General features: G+C 37.8%; 4 protein-coding genes and 1 long non-coding RNA gene across 6 annotated transcripts in view; 3 read left to right on the top strand and 2 right to left on the bottom strand.

Moving 5' to 3' along the window:
- LOC119072243 overlaps positions 1-9,044 on the top strand; it is a 62,163-nt gene extending 53,119 nt beyond the window's left edge. Inside the window, exons 2-3 of one of the 2 annotated variants that reach the window (XM_037177423.1) lie at positions 4,420-6,008; positions 6,075-9,044. In XM_037177423.1, coding sequence (XP_037033318.1) covers positions 4,463-6,008; positions 6,075-6,478 — 1,950 coding nt within the window. In that variant the 5' untranslated portion in view covers positions 4,420-4,462 and the 3' untranslated portion in view covers positions 6,479-9,044. Of the gene's footprint in view, positions 1-4,419 lie in introns of both variants that reach the window. The other variant, XM_037177422.1, reaches the window with a different exon arrangement.
- On the top strand, positions 255-13,216 carry LOC119072285. The gene is made up of 3 exons (XR_005086824.1): positions 255-280; positions 8,711-8,720; positions 13,088-13,216. It is a non-coding gene; the product is annotated as an uncharacterized LOC119072285 (long non-coding RNA).
- LOC119072251 lies at positions 12,305-14,367 on the bottom strand. Its single transcript, XM_037177435.1, has 5 exons — positions 13,975-14,367; positions 13,849-13,906; positions 13,735-13,785; positions 13,435-13,681; positions 12,305-13,375 (listed from the first exon to the last, which is right to left on the bottom strand). Exons 1-5 carry the CDS (start codon positions 14,262-14,264, stop codon positions 12,597-12,599), a joined length of 1,425 nt encoding a protein of 474 aa, XP_037033330.1. The 5' UTR covers positions 14,265-14,367; the 3' UTR covers positions 12,305-12,596.
- A 1,870-nt stretch (positions 14,368-16,237) lies between these two features.
- LOC119072253 (tetratricopeptide repeat protein 38-like) lies at positions 16,238-18,313 on the top strand. The gene is made up of 4 exons (XM_037177437.1): positions 16,238-16,615; positions 16,772-16,931; positions 16,990-17,271; positions 17,336-18,313. The coding sequence occupies exons 1-4, from the start codon at positions 16,583-16,585 to the stop codon at positions 18,211-18,213; spliced, it is 1,353 nt and encodes a 450-aa protein (XP_037033332.1). The 5' UTR covers positions 16,238-16,582; the 3' UTR covers positions 18,214-18,313.
- On the bottom strand, positions 18,295-19,164 carry LOC119072277 (UPF0488 protein CG14286). The gene is made up of 3 exons (XM_037177470.1): positions 18,848-19,164; positions 18,646-18,780; positions 18,295-18,588 (listed from the first exon to the last, which is right to left on the bottom strand). The coding sequence occupies exons 1-3, from the start codon at positions 19,065-19,067 to the stop codon at positions 18,326-18,328; spliced, it is 618 nt and encodes a 205-aa protein (XP_037033365.1). The 5' UTR covers positions 19,068-19,164; the 3' UTR covers positions 18,295-18,325.
- Between the last annotated feature and the right edge of the window lie 8,651 nt (positions 19,165-27,815).

The following is a 27,815-nucleotide window of genomic DNA, read 5'->3' as shown; positions in this document are numbered from 1 at the left end:
TTAAAAGCGAATAGCTTCTGTACAATTTTAATACATTTTTCATACGTTGCATAACAGCAATTTAAAGTCAGTTCGTTCACATAATACTAACTCATGAAGTCAATGTGTGCGCCCCGATTATTAATTGGATTTTATGCCATCATCAAAACTTCCAATTGTAAATTTTGTACATATCTTCTCCGATTTCATTTCAAATCCATACCGTTCAAGCGTATGGATGGATACTAATCGAATGTTCAGCAAAATAATAATAAAATTTTGTTCCCATATTGTCTCCACTGTCTTCCTCACACACACGAGATTTGGTCGCAATAATTTCCTCAAAAAAAAATGTCTCTTTAATTGAAGGGTTGCCTGTAAAGCACTTAAAGTCCGAATGGGACTAATGCTATCAGATTTAGACAAGAAATGAAATTTTTTTATTTAATGGTTCTCAACGAAACCCGTGTCATTCTGCCGTGAAGTCATAGCTATTAATGAAACAATTAAAATGTTAGTTTAGCATCAAAATGATGTTTATGTTTTGTTCGAGAAATGCAGCATTTTATTGATTGCTTCTTGGAAATTTAAATTGAAAGAAAACTGAAGGATTGAGACAGGAATGTGCTGAGTTTGTGTTTGGATGAGTTTTTTTTCTTGTTTCATTGTTTTGTATGGTTTTTTGTGGTCTGAGAATATGTAAATTGAATTGTTGTTATGATAGAAGGGGTATACTTGTAATACAACCAGTTTTGTGTTACTCACAAATGAAACTGTTGAATTCGTTACGTAATAACTAGAGCACTCCGCTTGGGTGGACCAGGTCTCTAGACTAAACAAACTTTCGATAGATTTTAACAGTTATGGTAAGGGGACCGCAAGACATGAGTTTTGTTTGTTCCAGTCATTCCACAGACGAGTAGCGATTCTCTTTACATTCATTCCATCCCATTTTAAGGTAACAAAGGGAAAACAAAGACAAAACGTTTTTTTGTCACCTAAAAAAACTCTCTCGCTTCGCTCCGACCGCACATTTCACACAAGGCAATGCTTTCCAACTCTAGTTACTGAAGCTATCGTGTTTTCGACAAATTTGAAAAAACTGTTTTAGGGAATTACGTTCAGATCATTCGACTTCAACAACGAAAGTAAAAGTTGGTTGATAAATGGCTCAGACAAAATTTTGAAAATCGGATAAAAATTACTCAAGTCAATATGGTCGACTACGAACTCATCATCTATAATCCTTCGTCGATTAAAACCACAATTTTAAAGAACTTTAAGTTATTTTACAGTCAGATGCAATTTCTGCATGAAAAACAGCTGAAGTAAATTCATGCAGAAATTTCACTGCCTCTGACTGTAAAATTCTCAAATTTAAGAATTTTCAGAATTTTTAAATTTTAAGAATCGAAATTTGGAATAATAAGCTCTGCGTTTCAGTTGATTTTCTGTCATAAGACCCTGATTTTCAGTTAAGGGAATTTTGGTGGTTATCAGAGAAGTCAGAACATCAACAATAAATGATTTCATCAATCTTTCGATACTTTGCATTTTGTCGATGCAGTCAATACCACATCCCATCAGATAGACCTTCTTTACATCAAAATTTTAATTAATTAACTACCGTGTCAACCAGTCCCAAACTTTCTTCACATCAACAATATATATATTGAATTCCGTATGCAACATAAACTCAACGACTCATTGAATTTCATTTAGTAAAATGTATTGGTCTCATGTGAAATACCAAATTGCTTACGCATCGAAACAAGACCCTTGAAAACCTTCTGTGCATAATATATGTATACGATCTATACGATACCTTTGCATTCGTCATCGCTATTTATTATGTGTGTAAAAAGTGAAAAAGAAATTGATGATACATATACCGTGAATGCACTTTATTAGAAACGTTTTATGCTATCATCGTAGCATCTCGTTAACTTTATATACTTGACAAAGATGAGTCAAGATACAACATGAAACAGGTACGATACACAATCGCATACATAGGAACAGTTCCATTCTATAAAAAAAACGTCCCCGCACACACATTTTGTGCGGTTGATTAGATAGAAGACGAGCGATATATTATTATTGAACTAAATGACAGCAATTGTTATGCTACATGATTTTTGGTGAATAAATTACATGTTGAAGTTTTATGTACACATTATATGTTGATGTGAAGACGGTTTTTCTTCCAAGTTAAATATATGAGATTGTCATCAATTATCTTAAGTACCTGTTCGGTCCAACATTCTCTACCGATTCAAGTCGTTTATAAATCTGAAAACTCATCGCTCCGATGAAGAATAAATTTTGAAAATATATTTGAAATAAAGCACAATTCAGAGCATTTACGAGCTTAATGGTTTGTGACTCAATAGATTCGTTATTTACATGTTCGTGGAACAGTTTGTTTTTTATCTCGAATGAAAAGTCACTGGGACCGATAGGAAAAATTGGTTGGACGGAAATGATGCTGATCTTTGATCATTTTTTCCGAAAGCTAGCGACAGTTTTTAAACAAAAAATTTGTCATAAGGATTTTTAGGAAGAATCGGTTGAGCCAAGAACCGCAAAGATTGATCTTGCTTTGACCGGTCTCGCATAAGTTGGTCGAAGCCATGTTTTATTTTAGAAATTCCATCCTTAAAAATTTCAAAGATTCTGAAAAATTTAGAAAATTTCTAAAAATTATATAATTTCCTAAAAATTCTCGAAAAACCAAATGATTTTTTAAAATTTCTGAAACTTGCAAAAATTATCGAAATTCTCAAATTTATTCACGAAAGTTTCTCGAAAAACTTGTTAAAATTCCAAAGTGTTGCAAGTCTTATTCTAGAGGATTATGGAAATAAATTTTTGAAGTACTCCCACCAATCTACCTTCACCAAGGCCTTCAAATATAATTTAAATGTCAGGAGTCAGGACAGGCTCAATTATATTCTTAAAAATTCACAAATTTCCTAAAAATTCCCGAAATTCCGAATAATTTCTGAAACTCCTAAAAATTATGAAAAATTTAAGGTAAAAAGCAAAATAAAATGATCTGGTCTGGCTATTGACAATTGAAATTATTTCGCTTTCATTTTACTCAAATTCTCAAAATTCGAAAAAACTCTAAAAATTTATGAAAATTTCTAAAATTCCTAAAAAAAAACATGTCAAAATTCCAAAGTAATAAAAGTCTTATTCTATAGGATTACACAAATCACTTTTTGGAGTCTTAATCGCTTCCACCAAGGCCTTCAAACATAATTTATTTGTCAGACTGTCAATTATATTCTTGAAAATTCTTAAACATTCTCGAATTTCCTAAAAATTCATGAAACACTTAAAAATCTCTAAAAATTCATAAAAACGTTTATAATGCCTAAAAATTCTTACAAATTCTCGTAATTCCTAAACATTCTTAAAAGTAGCTAAAACTCCAGAAATATTCTTAAAACTTGTCAAAATGGAGATGTATTGAAAGTCCTGTTCTACAAGATGATATAAATCACTTTTTGAAGTATTAATCACGGCCACCAAGCCCTTCAAATATAATTTAGAAGTCACGAGTCAGGACCAACTCAATTACAAATGTAATTACCTGCTAAACACTCATCTTGGTAGAGATTAACAACAAGTTCGATTCGTAAATCAATTTCAAATAAAAAAAATTAATTAAAATATTGCCTAGGTCGTACCTTCTTTTACGTACAGGTTGATATGCATTTTGTGCTAGCCAAGCATTATATTCTCGTTGTACAAAAATTTGAAAGCTGTTTGAAAAATCCTTGTTTACTTTGCATGTTGTTTACTCTGATCATTTTTTTACCTTTTTATTAGTTTTTCGTTTTATATTAACTCCGGTGAACAATGAAAAATGTGCAAAATTGAAGCTCGTATTGTAACCGCTATTATATTGCCATCAGAGATTCATTTAAATGTTTTTTTTTCTCGTTCACATAGGATAGTTCACATTGAATAAGCTCTGTGTTTATGTATCTAAAGAGTCGAATGGCATGTAAAATGCATATTCCTATAATACGATTCCACTGTAGTTGTAATGCATATTCTATAGAGAGTAGTGCAGTACATTCATTGAGATAAAATAGAATGTGTGTGTTGTACAAAACAGAATATGAGATTAAGGCTATTAAACGAGATTCGATGTTCAAATGAGTGCCAATAGGGAATGAACATAATTGAAACTGATGCGAATGGGGAATTCAAACATTTGCACATTCCCGTATTTATCCACAATGTACGAAATACTGAAACAAACAAAAAAACATTTTTTTTGGTAAAACAAATCGATCTGATGGTGCATTCACACACAGTTGAAATTCGATGGGAAATATCTAATTTCTCCCTACATTTGCATTGCAAATTAAGCTCATCCATTTGTTACATGCAATAACGAAGTCTTTTCTATCTCTTCCACAGATAATGAATTTGCAACAAATAATGCGCTAAGAGAGCTGCTACAATGGAAAGAACTGGTTTAACGATGGCTTTATTACAAATGCTACTACTGTTGCTGTACGCGCTACCGTCACTTTCGCTACCAATCACATCGAATCCACTTGGACTAGAAGATACACCCGACAATTTAGCCTATCACACACAATCGCTGGAAGGACCATCCGAACATGAAGGTGTCCGCAAAATTGCGAAATCAATTTTCATCACGCCAAACCATCCAGACTTTCATATGAGCTGTCCGAACGGTTACCAAATGAAAGACGGTGAATGTGCGAAAATACCGAATTTTGAGGTGAATCACCTCGCCCTGATAACGGCACAATTGGAACAATTTCTGGACAATAAGCCCACAACATCCGACTACGATGAATACGATTATGATAGTTATGGCGATGTGACCGAATCGGCCGAACCGTTCCATGTGCCATTGAGCGTAAGCTTCGAGGACGAAGAGCCGGTCCGTGACAAATACAACGATGGCATTCAGAATATGCCCTTTCTTGCCGATGATTCCGACGGCAGCGAAGAAACATCCCAAAAGAATCCGTCTTCGACCGGACCAAAAACCACAGACGGCGAGAACGTGGCACCGAGTGGTGCAGCAGTCGCTACAAATGTTGATAAGTGGACTGATGACAATTTGGCATACAATAAGGACGGCACTCGGATGGAACATGACATAGATCCAACAACTTCGAGTGATGTTGTTGTTGTGACAACACCGTCACTAACATCTACCACACATAAAAAGGTCCTTGTCGACCCGCCACAGTATATGTTATCCCAGAAACAAGATGAGCATACCCCTACGACAGAAAACGAATTGGATCCAATTACATTTGTTGGAAAGGATGGGCTAGGTGACAGTGCACAAATCACTGTGTTCAACAACGAAACCGAAGCCCAACACCTGGACCAGGAGGCTGCTGGCAACAATATGGTACAAAATCATATCGAATCAACCACGCAGAGCGATGACCAAAACAATTTGGATAAGGAGTTGCAAAGTGAATCACTTTTCAAAGACGACAGCGTAACGGGAACGTCAATTAACGTTAGTGATGGTACAACGGAAATGAATGAAAATGACATAGAGGTGACGACACAGCCTCTGAACTCTTTCAGTGACAAAGAGAATTCTGTTTCTGCACCAGTACTGCTGCTCGAAACATCCAGCAAAATCGAACAACCAGTTGTTGTTGTACCAACTGTTGAGCAAGTTCAAATCGTGACTCCAGTTCACCCAACAACTACAAGTCACAGTACCACATCCCATCATCGCAGAAAGTCACACAACCAATCTACACCGTCATCAGCACATACAAGTGAATTGCAAACGGCCGAACGTTTAAACATTAACGAATCGATGTTGAACAAAAAACTGAGAGAATCCGTAATGAAACACGAATTGAACGAAGACGCCATCGAAACAATAGATACAAATAACAGATTTGTGTACACTCACCTCGATTCATCGGCATCCAATGAACCCGAAACACCATCATCATCATCATCACCGACAACAATGCAGCCAACAATTACGCAGCAAAGTGCGTTGGAGCAATTAAGATTTCTTAACGAAAATAATCACCGAAATAATCGAATCCGTTTTCCAGACCAACCATCGCCGTTGAATATCTTCTCCAACTTCAAAGGCGGCACCATCAAATTCCCCGGTCCGGTTCAGCAGCGAGCTACTGAACCACTGTTCAACCGTCTAATACCCGACATAATACCGAAAAAGCCGCCAGAAACGTCTGGCGCCCGGCCGCTGTTCTCCTGGTTGCCGGCTGGCACATCGTTCGATTTCAATCGAAATGTGAATCCTGCATTTATGCGATTTTGGAATAAAATGCCATTAATACGGGACCGTGCGATGGCATCGAATGCCACATCTTCATCGTCCGAGCAGCCGCGATCGAATTCGAAAAGTCCGACCGACAATTTGTACAAGGATGCGCCCGTGTCCGAGGTGTACAAAGTTATTTCATCGAGAAACTATAAGCACGACAATAGATAGGTTAATGTTTATGTGGTAAGCTTCGATTGGATTGAACTCCCCCCAGAAGTGTATGTTTAGATGTTAGGCTATTTTTACCAAAAAAACAAGAAAGGAAAAAAAATTATTGAAGACAATGAGAAGTGAAGAATAAAGTGGATAAAATTCTGAATCATTGTGGAGATATTATTGTAAATATGTCGCTATACACACTCATCATCTCATCAATTTTGTGTGTGGCTCGCTGCTGCTTCATTTTATTTTATTTAAATTTTGAACAATTTGTATTCGATGGAAATTAGCAATTTTCCGCAATGCAATGCTCTGTTATCATTCTTTCTATATTTTCATTTAATTTATAAACCAAACAAAACTCTAAGCATTTTGTATTATAATATTTATATAATTTAACGCCGCAAAATCCCCCCAAATGCATCGTCGTAATTACGAATTTAAATCATTTTTATTTAAATATTAGATTGAACGTAAATTATTTCCCCCCTCGTAATTCGTCTATCTTGAAATGGAGTGCACATACAGGGCCTATTTTAAGGAATTAAATCCTTAATATTATTAAAAATTCTTTAAAAAAAATCATTCAAAAAAACGTTTTAATTGTGCGGCGTAAATCATCCTATTTTCTCCACGCAAATGAGGTGAGAAAATGGCATTTTGTTGACGCACTCTCTGATGACAGTTCAGATGAGTAATTGTTTATTTTCTCAACTTTAGTCTATCCAATTTTCAGTGGACTGAACAAGATGTTTTACATGAATCGAAAGCCGTTTCTAACCATCCCTAGGGCAAAGCCTTTACCACCCTCGTAAATTAACGAGTTATCTCGTATCCGAGGGCGGCAGCACGAGGTACTTTTACTCACCGTGATACGAGGTAACTAGTTACTTCCCAGTTATAGTAATCTACTATTAATTTACTAGGGTGGTAAAGGCTTTGCCCTAGGGCAGTAATGACCTTATTACTTTCCTAGTAAGTTAAAATCCTTTACATAACTCAGAATAAAAGATGAAAAATCTCGTTTTCGTGTGACTAATTGACTAATTGACTAATTGAGAAAGTCGATAAACAATTTTAGTTGTGAATACAGCGAAAATAACTTGTAAAATTTAAGAATTTTTAAGAATTTAATTCCATTAAAATAGGCCCTGGTGCACAGTGCATTTTTAAGTCTTGGCATAAGATTGATACAAAATTTAAATAATCTCAATATTACAGGCCGGGAGCCACTTTACACATACAGTCTGAGAAATATAGATTTCGAGATTTTAAGAGCCATCATCGTTTTTCTGTATTCTCTCATTTCGCATGTTATTTCAAATGGCAATTGAGAGAATTAGAGAAACGATGATTTCTCTAAAAATTCCGAAATATATGTTTCTCCGACTGTATATAAGCCAATGGTTTGAAACCTTTAACATGCTTTTGCTTTCAGATTCAGGCCGAACCCGACGGTAACAGTTATGATCAGATCGAACCAAGTAAGGTTCGGATCAGGCCCGATATAAACCCGAAATAAACAAATTTCAGAAAAAGTGAAGTTCGGGTCGAATCTACTATATACTATACGTGAACGCCAAATTAGATGGAGTTAAAAAAATAGAAAATTTAGCTTGTTTTGAAATATCAAGTTTGGCTTGGTAACATCGAGGTGCAGCCGATTTTCAGTAAAATAATCGAAGTCACTATTCGAAATCACAGACGATAAAATTACCGAATCTGTTTCTGTTACTTCTTTTGATCGAAGTATTTTCGACAGATTGACACAAAATCTTTTACTTCAATAGTTTTACCCTAATATAAGAGCAATAGCCAAAATTTATCATTTTTTTCTTCGTCGATGTCGTTAACAGATGACATTGTGAAATACTCCGAAAATTATCATGCTCTGTTTAGAGAGAGGATGGATTGGAGAATGATATTTGTCGCTAAAAAAATTACGTAAATTCGCTTCAGATATTCTTTTAAGAAGAACAATTTTTAATTGGGTTACTAATCCGTTATGTTTAGTTCAATCATCCAATGATTAAGTTCCAATTTTATTCTTAACGGCAAAATCTCTTTCCACCTCTAAAGTTGAATTTCTGTCTATATTTTCAATAAAATTGCACCGCCATCTCATTACTATCCCATTATTTACCTAATAGGACTTGTTATCAGTAAACCAATATTAGTGGCCATAAATTTGAAACGACACCAATAATCAAGAATCCAACGGACGGCCTATTTTTATAGCAGCGAATCAAATGTGCAAAATAAAAATGTTAATGGATTGACATCTACACTTTATACTCTTTTGCAAGTGTTTATTTGCATGAAATGGATTTTTTTTGTATGTCTTCTCCCTGATTAGATGGCAAAATCATGCGACGATATTCTTGCAACAGCTTTTCGGATTCATTTTAGTCATTAAAAAGTTTTTTTTTTAAATATAAGATGAACGTTTTACTACAACTACGCCAGAAATACGGTTTACCCTTAACGCTCTTGAAAACCACAGAAAAAAATTTGAATTTTGCACTTGGAGACTTTGAACCCAACTTTATTGATGATAACATATTTTACTAGCAAATTTGGCCTGTCCGCAGATAACCTTGTCTGGAAGGGAAGTGCATAAGTTTTAAAACTTCAATCAAAATTAAGAGAAAGATAATTGTTTTGATGATAAAACTTTTTTTTTTGCGTAAATTTTGCAGTTCTTTTGCCGGTTATAATGACATTTACGACGGATTTAGTGAAAATACCATTTTTAATCTTCGCTTATCTCATTATGTTTTTAAATTCATTTCCAGTTCCATTTGATTAACAGAAAACGTCTGCTGACAACAGTTTCAATTTTCAATTCAAGATTAATTAACTTCAACAGTTAAATAATGATCTATCCCCTAATCCTTCGTGGGTTGTTAAGGCAGATTATTATTATTAATATCGGTGTTTCCTATGCAAATTCCAAGGTTTTACATGAGGAGGTACATGAGATCAATATGGAACCGTTATCGCAAAAATCCACTGAACTTTACTGTAATTTTTGAGTTGACAGTTTCAGTTGACATTTCATACTGTCATACAGATTAGAGTAGCCGCCATGTTTTTTTTCGCCATACTGTCTCATATACAACCTTGGCTAATTCAATGAAATGAATATTCGCATAATAGTATTTTATTGACATTTGAGAGATACATCGAGGCTTGCCGAGATTTCTCCTAAAATGTCAATACCATACTTTAAGTATAGTTTCCACTTAAAAAGAGCACTCCGTTTAGCCTCCGTCTACATGACAGTTGTAAAATAGAACAAAGGAAAAGGAACTGTCACGTAAACGGAGTAAAAAATTGAAATAAATTCAATTTCCACTCCGTTTGCATGACAGTTCGTTTGTTCTATTTTACAACTTTCATATAGACGTAGGCTAAACGGAGTGCTCTTTTTAAGTGGAAACTATGCTTTCTAACAAAGCACTTAGGCTTGATTTACATAGCAATGTAAAAGTGACAAATGTAATGGTTTTCTATTGTTCAAAAGTCAAAGAACAAAAGAAAAAAAAATTGCGTCGATTAGGCATTGCAAAGCATCTAGTTTCGATTCTTTATTTGGATACCAGAGAGACATTAAAAAAAATATCGAACCAATGTAAATGTGTCTGCCTTGATGGTATCTAAATATCGCACAAGTGTTTGTAGTTTGAAGTAAATTTGGTTTTAAATTGTTAAAAGTGGACCGACGACGAATTATAGTACAATACCTCTCTATCATCCGATTTTTTTATTCGTAGCTAATAACCAGGAAATTCTACTCCTTCACTTGTAAAATATAAACTAAAAGCATTTTCAATAAGGAAAAAGAAAATTGTTTTTACTAATAAGAATTCCGAAACACTAGCTTCTTGCACTGGATTAGTACTTGACATACAAATATAAATTATTATTATTCTTCAAACTCTATTATAAAATGAAGGATATTCTGTGATTAACTTTATTAATTAAGCGTAATTTTTAAGTGAACTTGTGTACATAATACTTTTAAACTAACAAATAATTTTTGATGGAAAATTTGCTTCAAATTTTTGTTTTGTTTCTCAAATCAAATTGCAAAGTTTATGCAATAAATACAAACTACCAAGTATGGTCTAACGTCAACGCGGAGGACAAAACAATTTTAAAAACGGACTCAAACGCACTCATTTTCATAGTACTTTGACATGAGTGATAAATGTGGTCAAGATAAAGTTAAATGATTTTGAAGAATCGGTCATATACCTGGTATGTACGTTTATTGAGTTAAGAGCATGTAAACTGAGATTGAGTTTAATTTAAAAAATAGGAAAAAGAAAGAAAAATCCTTAGCACGAAAGAAGCAAAACGAATTTGAAAATTTCAAAGTAGTTCGCCCAACGAAAAATTAATTTTTTTATATAATTTTACTGTATCTCGATGGACTAAAATGTAAGTTGTATCAATGAAAAAGAAGTGCAAAAAACATGTTAACGCTCTTCACCTAATTTTTGGCATCGTTTTAATAAATAAAAATTTAATTAAAAAAACGCAAAATTTAGCTCTGTACACTATGTTTGTCATAGGCTTTCAGCAAAATTATGATAATTACCCGTAAAAAAGCAAAAAGAAAATAAATCCACAATCATGGTCCATTAAATACACGACTCTTAAACGAAGGAGAATTATTATATCTATGTAGATGTAACCGAAGTCTTATTATTATTATTAAAAAGAAATAAGTGGAAATTATACCCATTAATATTGTAGATTTCTAATAATTATTTAGTAAAATCGATGTACGTGACTGTATTGAAAATATATAACATGAAAAAAAAATCAACAAAAAACGGAAATGAATGCAATTTTATTCACTCAAAACGACAGTACACTTTCGTCACATTCTTGAAGGATCTAACAATGAGATCGAGAATTCATTAGTAACCTGTAACTAGATCCTGCGAGCAAATCTACATTTTACAGTGGCATGTATATTCTTGGGCAGTATCTTTAATGTATTTGTCAGTAAATTTGAATTAATTGGCAGTAAAGTAAATAGTTTTTGAATATTTCAGCATTCTGCGGTAAATTCAATTTCGTGAATGCGGGGGCTGGACATTGTGCGACCGACTTAAATGTAATAGTTGATTATTGACTATGAGGGGAAGCATCGAGACTAGTCGAGTGTTGATTATTGACTATGAGGGGAAGCATCGAGACTAGTCGAGTATTTGTTTTAATGATGACTTTGTATACAATACAGCATTAGGATGGTCCAAAATACAATTTGCTTAATTTCTTACACCAAAAAAAGATTTTGGATGTACATTAAAATCGCCCAATTCATTTTTTTGGCTCGAGACTGTGTGAGGCCTGTTTTGAGGTCTACTGGCAAAGACCTTTCAAACCATGTATATATCCATCCTAGACGAAATGGGTCCGATTTTGATAGGTGGATTTTCAAAAGAATCCCTCTAATAGTGTCGCCAGTTATTTACACCTAAAGTGATAATATCTGTCTCGTTATGATTTTCTAAGGTAAAAACACCCAGAGAAGTAAAAGTAAGAGTTTATGAAAGTGTGCGAGGTAAATGAAGACAGAGAGAAGTCCTAAGAAACTTTGTTTCAATTTTATCGTCTCAGTGAGAGCTAGTGAATTATGGTACATACAGAAATGGTTCCCAAGGTAAGTATCAGTCTTAGAAATAGAAATAGCTTACATGACCAGAGAAGAAACCATTTCCGGAAAAAGTGTTCCATATGTCAGGTTCATGCAAGGAATTTTTGGTTACCTCACAACGTTCTTCCGCTGGTTTTTGAATGAAACGAAACTAATTTTTCTTCAGTTCTTGCCGTCGACACGGTATTTGTATTCAAATAAAACTTTAAAAACGAAATCTCTTCAATTAAGAAACTTTAAAAGGGAACATCTATAAGGGACGTCTGCAATTCAGTGTTGCCCGACAGAGTTATACTCATCTCTGGAAGTTACATTTATATTTTTGCCAATAGGAGGTGTATTTGAGCGGGTCGGATATATACATTTGACACCTCAGAAATTCATATTAACGATTTAAGACTTGTTTGGCAACACTGAACTGCGGACATCCTTTATGGAGCACCGTACCCTAATTTACGTGGCACTATTCCTGTTCATTCCACCAAAGGAGTTCAAACAATTTTTTGAAAAACCAGCAGGAATGCCAAAACGCGGGTTTTGCGCTTTCACAGAACTTTCTACAGCCGCATCGGTCACAGATCCTTTTTTGGTTAATGCGGCTAATATGTCCCGGCGACTCGTCGTTGTGGACGACGCTGGTGATGTCTGCTTTATTGAGCAGTTGTCACTTAAATCCGTTGTGCTGCTCCTAGCCGACGTATCGCTTCGGCATGCTATGTCTGACAATTTTGATTTATTCATCGAATTTATCCAGTCCATTGTCGAACGCAACGGCTGTTGTCGTACGTTTTTCGTATCGTCTCTTTTACAGGCGCGTAAATAACATTCTTCGTGCGTTGCGCTTCTTTGACGGTGATTTTCTTTTGATATGATGCTGGGAGTATCACTTAAGTCATAACAATCGTTACCCTTCGACACATCATTACGAAATTTCGAAACGCTAGGCTTTCGTTTTTCATCACTCTCTGCTTCGCGACCACTTCCATAGGGTACGACTTCAGGTTCGACAGTGGTTGAAACATCTGAAGATATCCGACTCGCTGTATCGTCGAAATACTCGCTGGGAGTTAGGTTCTCTATGGACGACATTTCACTGCCGAGAATGGCCCGTCGTATTGCCTTCATTGGACCGACATTGCAATCCGAATTTGCGACTCGAGTGTGCGAGCCATCCAAAATCGATCGATACAATCGGGATTTCAATAGAACACTGTGAACGTATGGCCAGAGATCTAATGCGGAAACGACCAAATGAAAAGGGGAAATCTTGCAAGAAAATCGATTCATTTACCTTCATCGGAGTATTGATGACTCTGTGCTGCGCTGTTCATTTCCAGTAAAATTTGGTTGATCTCTTTCCTCTCTTTCGCTTTCGATTCAATGGCAAGCGCACCAAATTTATGGTTTTCCAGCTCGAACTCTTCGGTGAACGTAAACGTTTTGGATGTGCTGATGATTCCTTTGAACAAATTCTTTGACTTCTCGTCCCATCCTTGGGACAGTTGCGTTTCAACTTGTTCGGATTCGACATTCCATGTCTGCAAAACAATAGATTAGTGTTGGGTAGGACAAGCAAATTTCGATTTTTTACTTTCTCGATAGGCAACAGCGACAGTCCTCCTAAATGTACGAGATTCATGTCCTGGAATCAGAGTTATAGGAATTTGTAGAAAGGACAAAATTGAAAAATTGAAAACTCGTGTACCTTGTGAAACTGTTCCGCCAGTGGTAACACATGTGGTGCAGCCAGCTTTTCCCAAACTCTAAACGAAATCAAAATCAAAATTTTCGACACCTTCCGTGGGTACTTTTCGCCAAATAGGAATCTTACCCGTTGTCAATGCACCAGAAAGTAATTTCCTGTCCAATGCTGATCACCCGGCCACGAATCCATTTGTTGAAAATTACATTGAAGAAAATCACCAATTCACTTTCCGCCGGCACGTATCCGTGTTCGTGTGTCTTTTGTGCGTATAATTCGTTTCCGTAAAGTTGAATTTCAAAATCAAATTTAGAGAATGCTCCGTTGACAATCTGGTCCGTGTACTTATAGTAAAATTGGTGTGGATTTACGATGTGTGTAATCAGAACACATTTCGATTTCGGATCCGGATGTTTCATCTTGGAAATTCATGAACTGAGACGCTTCTACTGATTTTGACCTTTTGTTATTGTGTTCTGATTACACGATGTAATGATAGTGGATGACAGTTTTGACACTTCTGCCAAACATAAACACGACACGCATGACACGCACAACACTCACACATTCACAAACTCACTCTAGTACGTTTTCCTGTTACATGTAATCTAACACTTTTGTTTCAAAATTACAGTGGGACAGCGAACTGAATGGTCGTTCTTCGGGGTGATTCCTTTAATCCTGGGCATTCAGAGCTTTGTTAGGTACTGCAGCAATTCTAAGGTAGGCTTAAGGTGTGTAGATCTTTACGATCGATATACCATCTTAATCGGTTAAGCCAAAGCACTGCAGAGTTGTGGTAAGCCTTTTAATGAATTTACGACTTCAATCAGGTCAAAGTTTTCCAATGGAAAGTAAAACTTTTAAAACATTCCGAGGTGGAAACTACGCGGGCAAATACTAGGACAGGTGCAATTTGCTGTTAGCCCCAATAGAAGAAAATATTGGGCAAACAGAAGGAAACAGTTCGCCAAAAGGCCAATAGATAGTCACCAATAGCAAATAGATAGGTCAAGATTTGCTCGCGTAGTTTCTCCATCGAATCTTTAAATTAAAATGCATCACGAGAACAACCGAGTTTGCTTTGCTGGAATGCTCAATAGACTAAGAAGAGTAAACGAAACCCAAAATTACTGATTTCGAGCTAAATTATCAAGCATTAGAGCTATAACAGAAGTCCGCACCACTGTAAGATCCTATGCTACAAGCGGTACGATGAGCTCCTATTTTATACCTAAGAGCTCTTGGTAAACGTGCATGGATTTCTCAATCTCGTATCCAAGAACAGCACTGGTTAGATGCTCGCTGAATATTGTTCGTAAATCTAACAACAATCACCATGGCTTCACAAAGTGATCGGACTATATCTATGCAATGATTTATCATAACCATTTGGAATTTATTGAATTAACTTTCCCAGACGTTGGGTTGTCTTCACGATCTTTTACCTGTGATTGTTAACCTGACATCATTGATACGACTCAGGGATACGACAGCTCATAGAGGAAATTCAAAATTATTGACTTTTTCTCAATTTCATTATTGTTTCTCATGTCTCGCTTACGCACCTGGTATGTACATCCAAAGATCATTCTCGTCAATCAACTAACGGGTTGTACTCAAAGATTCCACTTTTACATTTCTAAATAGAAGTGCAGACAAAACTGAGCAATTCTCTCGCGCTTTGAACATATCTTTCAAGACGCTTTTGTTTACCGAGAGTGAAAAAAATGGAAATTTTATTTCGCTGGTGTTGTTTGAGGCGAGAGCGTAGCGAGGACCACAATTCGTCTGATAAAATGTAATTTCCAATTTTTTTCCAAATGTCAACACAACGCTTTTCACAACAACGGTTCTTGAAGTTCAGCTGAGGTGAGAAGCTGACTATTTTCTGTACAGATTCGTACACACAGCAGATCAATAAAAAAGCAAGAATCAACTTAAAAAACTTCCCAAACTTCCTAAAAGGGGAGCTTAAAAATGTCGTTGTTTTAGCTCTGCAAGTTCTACAATTTGGTGAAGAAAACAACTTCTGCTGAATGACGAATCACGTAGCAGTTTTGGGTAACTTCATCAGGTAGTAATAAACTCCCCTGCAAATAATTAACATCTCTCCATCTAACGATACAAAACTGTCGATTTCCTTCGTTTTTGAAGTTCATAAAAAACACTCTTGCCACATGAACTAACTGAAAGTCTAATGGGAGCGTTCATAAACGACATCCGTATTTTTCCGCGTTTTAAAACCCCCTCCTCCTTGTCTGCAATTTTTTCAACAAAATGTTTTATTTTTTGTATGTAGTGCCTCTTCCCCTTCCCCCAAACGTAGACGTCATTTATAAACGCTACCCATATCCACTTATATGAGCACACAAAGCGATTTGAATTTATTGAAGAAGAAAAAAAAGACCTTCACCGTCACGCATATCTCCACTTGAATATTCCAAGACATAGACAGTTGTACGACTGAGCTCATAGGTGTCGGTTTGTTGTGGACAGTGTAGTCAATACTAAAAAGAAAATAACTCGTAGAGGATTGACCATATTCCCTGGTACTTTAAATGTAATTCGAAGTAATTCTGCAGTGACAAGATTCGACTGTGAGAAATTCTGTCCTTCGGTAAAACTGTTAGCGACTTTTATACTCGACTCATCTTTCCCGCGCCAATTACAATATCTGCATATAGTCCTTTCGAATAGTCCTCTAGTCAGTGTAACGAACTTTTAGGCTTTGAAAATGAGAGAAACTCACCAACTTAGAGATATTCAGGTACGTGATAGGCATCTCTACATCTAATTATCTAATATTGCGCAATATACGTGGCCTATCACGATGAATCATTTCTTTTCATAAAATTTGTCTCGTAAAAGACTCTTTTTGAACACTTTGTACTTACACCGTCTCCCTTTTCTGACAAATTGATAGTCCTGGAGGGACAGTGGAATTAAACTGTCGACACCCAGCAACGAAGCAGCAAAACTATTCGATGCGTCCATCTCTCAATTATCTGGATGGTATGATGATAAACAGCTGGGTGGCTTAGAGGCTACTATGACAAAAATGCTCGAGGCTGATCCTCAATTTAGTACGAAGAAAAAACGGAAAAATGTCCGGATCATTCTGTAAAAAAAGTCTTTTTGCAGTCGGCGGTCGATCGATGATTTATGCTTTTGATGCAGTCGGTGGAGCGAACGTAAACAATAATCCCACACTGAAGACAAATGTCGAGCAGCTTATTGCAGATGTTGCAGCCAATCCAAATTGCGATAAGTGGGAAAAGCTTCACGTAAAAGCTTTAGAACATTTGTCGAGCAGTGGTATCGACGCTGCTATCAGACAATGGGAAGAGATATTGGTCGAATATCCGTCGGATATTTTGAGCTTACATTTGACTGGATTGACCTGTCTCATGACTGGCAGACTAGGTAAATCCGTCTCGCAATATTCATTTAAGGCAAATCTATTACTCCTAACCCTTCCTTGAAACAGAAAGAATTGGCGACATTTCTGGCCGTGTTTTACCTTCATTCAAAGACGAATTTTCCCTCAGCACTGCCCATGCGTGGCATTCATTCGGACTGAGTGAAATAAATTTAACTACGCAGGCTGAATGGCACGCTCGAAAGGCATTAACAATAGACCCGAAAAATGGCTGGTCAACTCATGCCTTGGCTCATGTATTCGAAATGACGTCGCGCTCCAACGAAGGGATAGCGTACATGAACCAGGGCGAATTGCTGTGGAACTTTTCGAATCATATTGCCGGTCACAACTACTGGCATTGGGCATTGTACTACCTCACCAATGGCGACTTCGAATCGGCTATTGATGTCTTAGAGAACCGGTTAATCAACCGGGCTGGTTTCGACAGTCTTTCACTGTCCTACTTGCTGTCCATGGAGAATTTGTCTATGGACAATGTCATGACGAAGCACAGCGAACGAATTGATGAGATTGTCAGACCGTTCCGTGCCGATCTCGTTCGCCGTTCGTTCATCGACGCTCACGTTATGATGGGACTGTGTGTGTCTAAAAAGTATGACGAAGCTGAGCAGTTTATGGTTGAGTCAATAGCATGCGAGGATTTGCATGGAAAAAGCGTGAACGAAAATCTGTTGCGGTCGATCCTTTCGTACAGTCGTGAGAAGTATGATGAATGCGTTGAATTACTGTGGCCGATTCGACACCACATAAAACAAATCGGCGGTAGTGAGGCTCAACGTGACGTGTTCAGTTTGATGCTGATCAATGCGGCCTTGCGATCGTACAAATTGGAACACAAACGCCTGGCTGGTCAATTAATTGAGGAGCGTGAGATTCATCGATCGAAATCACCATTAATCGATAGGTTAAGAGACTTGATGTAAGGTTGAGGGTTACACTCCAGTATTTCCAATATTTCCTCGAAATTTGAAGGCCTGAAGGCCAGTTGATTAAAACAACAAGGGAACTTGGTACAAAAGACTATTCGGTGTATTCCTACGTCTCCTCCACAACGTCAAAATTGAACCGAAACGAATTGCCGCTGGTCGTGTAGGCGATACCATTGCTTTGTGGCAGCGATTCACTTTTCTCGTTCGTTTCGTTCAAATTCATATTTTCGATGAGCTGTTCGGTTGTAACCGTCGTAGCCGGAAAATCAAACTTGAAGTCTTTGTCTTTACCGATTGTCGACAGGACTGACCGTTTGACAAAAAACGATTTCGAGTTCGGTTGATTGGAGAACTGTATCTGCCGTCGACCTGGAATGTTCATTTTTCGTCATTTTGTGTCAATCTTAAAACGGTTTTGCCGCAAACCTATTCGCATCTTCTTCTCTTCCTCAGCCATTTTTGCGCGATAATCACCGAAAGACGAACGCATCAGTTGTCTCTTCCGTATAATCGACTGGTTGGAGCTCTTCAACAGTTTCAGCGTTTTGGTGGCATCTTGCACTATGGTGAAAATAATTGCATTGAACACGTCCTGTGTGAGCGACAACTGTATCGACACAATAGTTACCTTGACTGCCATTCAGTTTTCCCCCGTTCAAAGAACTTTCCATCGTTTGTATACACCAGGCCAATTCCAATTCAAACTGTCGCACATTTTCACTATCCAGGTCACTTATTGTATTCGATGTGGTGGGGCCGGTTGCTTGAGACTGCGCTGTGATTGTCGGCGGTTTACTCAGTGCTTGCGGTTTACCGGTTTTGTACAGTTTCAGCTTTGGGGGAGGCATCCTGAGTTTTCAGGTAAAAACTGATCTTCCGTAAAATATGGGAACGTCGGTGAATGTTTTGGTTATGATCCAATTGCCTCGACGACGGAGAGTGTTGTCAAATCGAGTTCTTCTAGTACAAACCAGTTTTGTACCGACAAATTTTCTAAAAACCAGAAAATGGCGCAGTTAATTTAAATCGACCACTACAGTCAGTGTCTCGTTCTGCGTGAGGTAGACATAGACACCTGGTCTACAAGTCAGTTGTAGGGCTATAGGTCAAAATTCAGTTTGTCTGAGTTCAGGTCATTGTGTCTGAAAAATGGTTCAGTGCGCCTTAAGTGCTTGAAAACTTTTGCTTGTCTCATGAAAAGTTGTTCCTGAAGTAAAAGTGGAAAAAGTCATTTATATGAAATGGAATGAAGTCGGTATTAGGATCCACCCAAAACGGGTCCCAGAAAATGCATCAACTGGCCATTTTAAATCCATTTTTCATTGTACATTTAAGTACTTCTAATCTGAGCCAGCCGGCCGGCCATCATCCATGTTTAGAAGCCTCAGATATGGCCTCGTAAAGTCGTGTTAATAAAGATTTTGTCATAGCCAAATATTTAAGAATTAATTCTCTAAAATTCCCAATTTTTTTACTTTACTTGTTCAGAGTTTCTAAACTTTTTAGAACATTTCCTGATGGTTTAATGAGCATTTATTTAAACAAATTCATGCTCCCAAATATTAGGCTCTGATTCTCTCTAGCTCAATATAGTTTTCTAGTTTCTAGTTTTCTCTAGTTTTCTCTTTTGGCCATTTTTTTCGGCTAACATTTGGACTTTTAAGAAGACCAAAGCCACCAGAGGTCAGTTCCTATTCCTAAGTGACGTCTTCATAATCCACTGTCTTACCTATCCCAGAAGTTCTAGGCTAGAACTATATAAATGCATGGAATTCAGATAATTTTTATTGTTTTTTTTTTCTTATGAACTAACCTGGTGTTGCCTTAATGATCAATAAAAGTTAGAGTGAAATCAGAAAAATCGTCTGAATACCTTGCAGTTCTACATAGTTGCAGGAAAGGTAAGGCAGTAAACCATGATGACGTCAATTATTTCCATTACTCGTTAGTCGTAATGTTATTGAATTTTAAGATGATGCAAAGGTTTCTTTTTACAAAATTACAAGGTGGGAAATCGGACGGTGCGTCATTCATTACACTTCTAATACATTAAAATTTGCAAGTGGACACTGACCGATTTTCCGCCATTAATTTTTTAAACAACCTCTATAGCTTTGCTAGAGAGTTGCATTAATCTAGTTATTAAAATTCATTTTAATGTTCGTTGTTTGTTGTTTCGGGTGAAATTTATTTGTCTTTTCGTGCAGATAAAAACCGTTCTTGCAGCATAAACAGTTGAAAGTGCAAAAGTGAAAACTAAAGTGAATAATTGACAGTTTTGCTGAGTATGTATTAGTCATTTTCATTACACCAACTACGAAAGTTGTAATTTTCGCTTCCCGAATGAGATGCGAAAGTATAAAAATTCAACTCTCAGTTAGCCACGACATCACAAGAGGTGCAAAAATACTTTCGCCTCCCAACAGAGGAGCGAAAGTACTTTCGCCCCTCAAACGAGGATGCGAAAGTAAATGACAGCAACAACATGTGTTCCGTCTGGTGTTGTTGTGATTGTAGAAGTCTCGGACTCCTATCTAATACGTAAAATGAAAGGCCACTGTTCGACTTACTAATTACAATTTATTGAGCTCGTTTAAATGATGCTGACGCTATGGTGGTCGAGTGAATAAAGATCTTCGTCGTAACTCATACGTTCTAGTTATATTACGGTCGGTTAACCGAATATAACGAGAGAGTTCGTACTAAGAGAATGCGATGTTATTTGACATTTCGACACTTGTTACGTAGGGGTAGTGACTCAGTTCACGACCACTACATTATTCCCCTTTTCAACAAAAAAAACAAGAAAAACAAAAAAAAATTACAAACTACGAAAGGACATCCCGTCTGAACGTGTACTTAGTTTATAGCTATCAGCACAAGCCCACAACGACCAAAACTATCGAAAACTAACCGACTTCTTCTTAAGGACTTTATTATCCGATGCCACCGACAGAATCCCAAACGCTGGCTTTAAACGATCTATCGACACCGTATCGTTCTTCCCGTTAACGTGCAAAACGTAACCCTTCCTCAAACGTTTAATAACTTTAAATGGTCCGTCGTAACGGGGATGCAGACTAGGCTTTACCCTGTCAATTCTAACGAAAACGTGACTGCACGTACTTAACGCCTTGGGAACGCTCTCTTGAGCTTGTCGGGAAACCGCAGGCTCAACTGGCTTTACAGCACGCATATGTTTTCGCAACCTATCAACAAAATTAGAATGATCGAGCGGATCGGTCAGCGGTGTATCGACGAAAAATTCTCCCGGAATCTTCAAAGTTTGCCCATATACTAACTCAGCTGGTGAGCATCCTAAGCCTTCTTTCACTGTAGCTCTTATTCCCAGCAAGACTAGAGGCAACTCGTCGGTCCAATGAACAGTATTACATCTAGCGATTATCGAATCTTTAAAATTTCTATGAAAACGCTCTACCATGCCATTGGCTTGCGGATGATACGATGTTGTACGGATCCTGTCTGAGCCTAACAACTTACACAATTCGGCAAACAACTGCGACTCGAACTGCTTTCCTCTGTCAGTCGTGATTTCTAATGGCACGCCAAACCGCGAAATATACTGGCTAACTAGGCACCTAGCTGTCGTTTCGGCAGTCTGATCATGTATAGGATAAGCTTCTGGCCAGCGAGTAAACCTGTCTACGACAGTCAGAACGCTCGTGAAACCGTTAGAACAGGGTAGCGGACCAACAAGGTCAATATGAATGTGCTCAAACCTACTAGAAGGAGCCTTGAATTTTCCTAGCGGCGATTTCACATGTCTCACGACTTTAGCCCGCTGGCAAGGAATACACGACCTGGTCCAGTGGTTTACGTCCTTGTTGACACATGGCCAAAAATACCGTGATGTAACTAATTTTCGCGTTCCCCGAATTCCAGGGTGCGATAGTGAATGAAACTGATCAAAGATAGCTCTCCTAAGCGGTTCTGGTACAAACGGACGATTTTGGCCCGTGCTAACGTCGCACCATAACTTGCCTAGGGAAAGTGGCAAATCAACTTCTTTTAAGCAATATTTAGACTTATCGTCTTGCTTTTCTAATAACTCTTGGATCTCGTCGTCGCCTTTCTGAAGCTCGATTAGTGCTTTCAATTCTAAACTGGTTTTCAACGAAGCTACTTCCGGTTCATCGATCCGTGACAAAAAATCAGCGACAACATTGTTCTTTCCTTTGACGTGTTGAATATTCGTTGTGAACTGAGAAATGAATTCTAAATGGCGACACTGTCGCGGACTGCGTTCAGCCGTCGATGTCATAGCCGTGGTCAGTGGCTTATGATCGGTGTAAACGATAAACTCTCTCCCTTCTAAAAAATAGCGGAAGTGCTTAACCGATAAATATATCGCCAAAAGCTCACGGTCTAGAGTACTATATTTCACTTCCGCCGAACTAAGCTTTTTTGAGAAAAAACCTAACGGTTGCCAGATACCTTTGTGATACTGCTGCAAGACTGACCCTACAGCTTTACCCGAAGCGTCTGTGAACAAACTGATAATTAACCCTTTCTTCTTCGGGTGCACTAGCATCGTCGCATTGGCTAAAGCTTCTTTGGCTTGATTAAACGCGTCATTACAACTATCAGGCCAATGGAACTCTAATTTCCGATTCCGATTCTTTTTCTTCATTCCTTCCATTTCTGCTATATGAGAATGCAGTGGAATCAAAATTTCAGCCAATTTTGGCACAAATCTGAAGTAATAATTAATCATTCCAACGAAACGTTGGGCTTTCTTAAGAGAATCGGGCGCCGGGAAACTAGTAATCGCTTCAACTCTTTCTGCCGAAGGCAAAATGCCATTTTCGTCAACATAATGACCAAGAAATTCGAGTGCTTTCACACCAAGTACACATTTGGAAGGCTTAATACACAAGCCGTATTCGGCCAAACGTTCGAAAAGTGTGTCCAAATGAGCTTTATGCTCTTCGGGCGATTTACTGAAAATCAAAATGTCGTCAATATAAACGAACACAAAGTCTAGTCCTTTGCAAACTTCATTCATAAATCTCTGGAAAGTCTGGGCTGCGTTACGCAGTCCAAATGGCATCCTAGGGAATTCAAACAATCCGAAAGGAGTGATTATGGCAGTCTTATGCACATCCTCTGGTGCCACTGGAATATTGTGAAAAGATCTCACTAAATCAATTTTGGAAAAAATCTTACTCCCTGCCACTTTAGCATTGAAATCTTGAATGTGTGGCAGAGGATACCTGTCCGGAATCGTTATAGCATTTAACCTTCGATAGTCACCACATGGACGGAAGTCCGGACTTCGAGGTTTAGGCGGCATAGTTAATGCCGAAGCTGCTTGTGACGACGAAGGTCGACAAATTCCAACTTCATTCATATAGTTGAATTCGACTTGAGCCACTTTAAACTTATCGGGGCTTAGCCTGCGTGCCTTGGAATACGGCAACGGACCTTTCGTGTGTATATGGTGGACAACATTGTGCTTGACTGGCAGATTGAAATTAGGCGGAGCAACTAATGACGGATACTTCTTGAGAATTTCGCCGAATTCTGTGGCAATTGAATACAACCTAGGAGTTGGCTCATAGCAATTATCAGCCCTCATCGCGTTTATTACCAAAGAGGTTGCTGGATCGACCAATTTCTTGTTCCTCAAGTCCGGTAGAAGACCGTGCTTAGCTAGAAAATCTGCTCCTATTATCGGTTTGTTCACATCAGCTAGGATAAACTTCGTGAACGATTTCTGCGATAATTGCTGTTTGAACGAGTGTGATTGTTCGAGCTTTCATTAGAGCAATTTCGAGAACGACTTCTGTTCCTATTGCGAGACCTATCAAACGAAATCTTTTCGATCATCATTTTTAGAGAATTAATTTCGCTTTTTAGCTCATCATAGATTGAAGATGGACCGGCCGGATGATTACTCACAGCAGAGATGTTAGCTGTTTTTATTGCTTCCCACACTTGGTCAGCCAATTTCATCAAGTTACCAATCTCATCGTCCTTTTGAGGAATAAGAGCTACACTGATCGCCTGAGGAAGTCTACCCATCCACAGCTTTTTCAACAACTCATCACCAACCGTACCGCAGTTGCCTGCTAAACGCTTAAGGGTCCTAAAAAACTCAGACGGCTTTTTATCGCCGATCTCTTCATCGGATGTTAACTTCCTTATCCGGCTTTCCAAACTCAATGAATGACGACCAATAAGCTCGTCTTTCAAATTCTTATACAAATCGCTCGCTGGGGGATTCTCTAAAATATCCGATACCGATTCGGCTATGTCTTGAGGCAACGTAGCTACGACGTAATTGTACTTACTAACATCAGATGTGATTTTACCTAACGAGAATTGTGCTTCTGCCTGTATAAACCAAGTACGCGGATTACTTGCCCAAAACGTTGGCAATTTCACTATAAGAGCGTTAATGTCGGTTGGAGTTTTTAACCCTTGATCAGGCTGTGGTTCTGGACCATTTTCACCTTGTAACTCCTTTTCGTCAACCATATTTAATAATTACACCGCGAAGTGTCGAAAAATTAATCGAAAAAATAAATCGCACTCACCCAGTCCGTTCAACAAGACTAATGATCAACTCAAACATGAAAAACTCGACTGGAAACTTTCAGTCGTTTCGGAATATTCTCAAATTAAAATTCCAAGAAAAATCAATTAAATGATCTCGAAAATGAAAGCAAAATGTTCTACGTTAAATGATGATCAAACAAAAGCTAAATTCCGAAACGCTGCCTAACCTTGAGCTAGTTTAGAAATTGATGGGTTTCGTTATATAATGCAAATGAAATGAGAACAATCTGATGAAATGATTTTATCAGTTGATTGTCTTGGGTACGTTGAGTAACTGTTGATTGTTGAATACCAGTGTGGATACCGAACAAAGGAATCGACGCGCCAAAACCAACGGGAATTATGTATTTTCTCGAACAATGTAGATTACGCGCCAAGATCCAGATTTTTCGATCGACAATTCAACGCAAACGATATAATTTCGGTGTGGCAATGAATTTATGACTAAGTCACGTACCTTTTATCCCCACAGGATTTGTACCTGTGGAGATTTCCAACCAACAAAGCCTGGTATTTCCAATGGTCTGCTACCAACGACCTTGACCGTAGAAGTTTTTTGTACCAATGAATTTCGTCCTTCTTGCAGACCAGTTTTACGGACGTGATAATGTTCCGCTAGCACACGCCACAATGCTTAAAATCGACGGCCAGCCAAATACTATGTCTTGTCACATCCACTTTGCTCTGAATGACCTCGACCACGTTGTTTTCTCTCGTGATAGCTCCAAACGATGATTTTATTTCGCGATCAACCAGGATTTAGCTCACGTTAGCTTTAAATCAGAATGGATAATCCTTTCTGCCAAAACTAACGGCCAAATGATGAACGCAGCGTTCGATCAGCCAAAGTTCACGTTTTATTGAAGTTAACGGCCAAATTGCAAATGAAAATGTCTCCGGTCGGCGTCAGCAAAAAATTACTTTTGTTTCACTTTTTCAATATCAATTTCACTCAATGAATTTAATTTAACTTTCTGTGTTCGTCGGGGTCACCAATGTAGAAGTCTCGGACTCCTATCTAATACGTAAAATGAAAGGCCACTGTTCGACTTACTAATTACAATTTATTGAGCTCGTTTAAATGATGCTGACGCTATGGTGGTCGAGTGAATAAAGATCTTCGTCGTAACTCATACGTTCTAGTTATATTACGGTCGGTTAACCGAATATAACGAGAGAGTTCGTACTAAGAGAATGCGATGTTATTTGACATTTCGACACTTGTTACGTAGGGGTAGTGACTCAGTTCACGACCACTACATGATCACTGTGATTGTTGTGATAGAAAAGAACGTTGCCAATAATTTATAAATTTTTCTTTTACCAGGGGGCTGCCGCCCCCTGGACCCCCGCATATTTCAGCTTATTTCGGTAAATTTCATCAGTTGGAACATTATAAGGAAGCTCAAATTACAATTTTCGTAGTTGTTGTAATGAAAAGTTGTGTGGATCACATGGCACGACGCAAAAAAATTCAACCTGTGCGATTGCCGCCCTGGCCTTCGGCCACGGGCTGCAAACTTCGCACACGGTTGATTTTTTTTACTTTCGTCCCTTGTGATCCAAATAACCATAACATATTGATTCCCGTCACACACACGAAAAGAAAACAAGCAACATACTTTCTGGAGAAAAAAGTTGGAAATCTATTTTGTTTTATTTAAATAATAGAATCAGACGACACCGGACATACCGTCCAGCACTTAAAGTGATAGTGTTGACACAACCACTTCCACTTCTAGTGAAACAAGATCAGAACAAAGTTCACAAGTATCGACGATATTTTGCAATTTGGTTTGGGATTTTGAATTCATCCCCCCAGAACATCGACTGAACAAACGGTGCCAGTGATGAAGATAAGTACAGACAGTCGAGTTGTGAAAAAGAAGTCTGCCGACGAGAACATTAACAATGATAATATCGCACCGACGGAGCCATTACCGTCGACATCGAGAAGCATTCCTGGATCGACGCCAACACCATTAGAAAATCCGATATCATCGGCTACGCATGTACTTTCACGAAACGTCCCAAACAACCCCACAACCAACATTACAGCGCGACGAGCCGTGGTAAGTCCTGCCGCATCTAGAGAATTTACAGAAGCCCTTGAACATCATACGGAATTTAAAAGAAAGCGCGCACGCCTAACACCAATGGAGAGATCATTGCTGGATAAAATAATGCATGGAGATGTCGAAGATCTGGAAAAAAAACTTTAGCACGTTAGTATCAACGAAATAATCTATTCATCTGTTATCGATAAGGACGACAAAAATAATGACAAGCTCTGAGATATATGGTCCTTTTTATGGAAAAATACATGTGAAAAAAATTGAACTACAAGATTTGAAATCAACAGACTAAAAATACTTTGATCGATGGAAGTAATAGACCCGATAATAATACTGGTCATCTGCTTGCCGTTTGTAATAGGTTAACAGACGGCAAAGGCAGATTTAATTTCATTTGATGTAAGTAGTTGTAAGTCTATTACTTCCTTTTTTTAACCTGCCTATCATAAGACTTAGTCGAAGAGTATCGTTTATACCGTAATTCGTTATGGATCACTGAAAAATGCCGTCCGTTTCCACTATATTTATGTGTGCAGTGTACACAGTAGCACTTTTCTCCAATTTCCTGGGAAACTGTGTTCATATTGCCTCACAATTATTTCTAAGTTTTTGTTTACAAATGCAGATCAAGTGATTCGATCTAAATTGCATGTTGTTTCAGGGTAAGTAGAGTCTTACGGAAGCTTGGTAGCATCTACGAAATATGAAATATGAGCGTTTAAACATTTCCACTTCTCATATTTCGTCGTAGATGCATCCAAACTCCCATAAGACCCTATTTGCACTGACACAACATAAACCTTTCTAATGACACCCCACACGACCCTGTATACGTTTCGTGTACCTCGAGAAATTTCTGAAAGAAAAGTGTATGTTTTCGGTTTTTGATCAAATCCCACAGCCACCACAGCTTTTCCAGCTATAAAAAACGGTTTTCCA

The sequence above is a fragment of the Bradysia coprophila genome (genome assembly GCF_014529535.1).
Source record: "Bradysia coprophila strain Holo2 chromosome IV unlocalized genomic scaffold, BU_Bcop_v1 contig_81, whole genome shotgun sequence".
NCBI classification, from domain to species: Eukaryota; Metazoa; Arthropoda; class Insecta; order Diptera; family Sciaridae; genus Bradysia; species Bradysia coprophila.
This window is presented reverse-complemented; position numbering and strand designations above follow the sequence as displayed.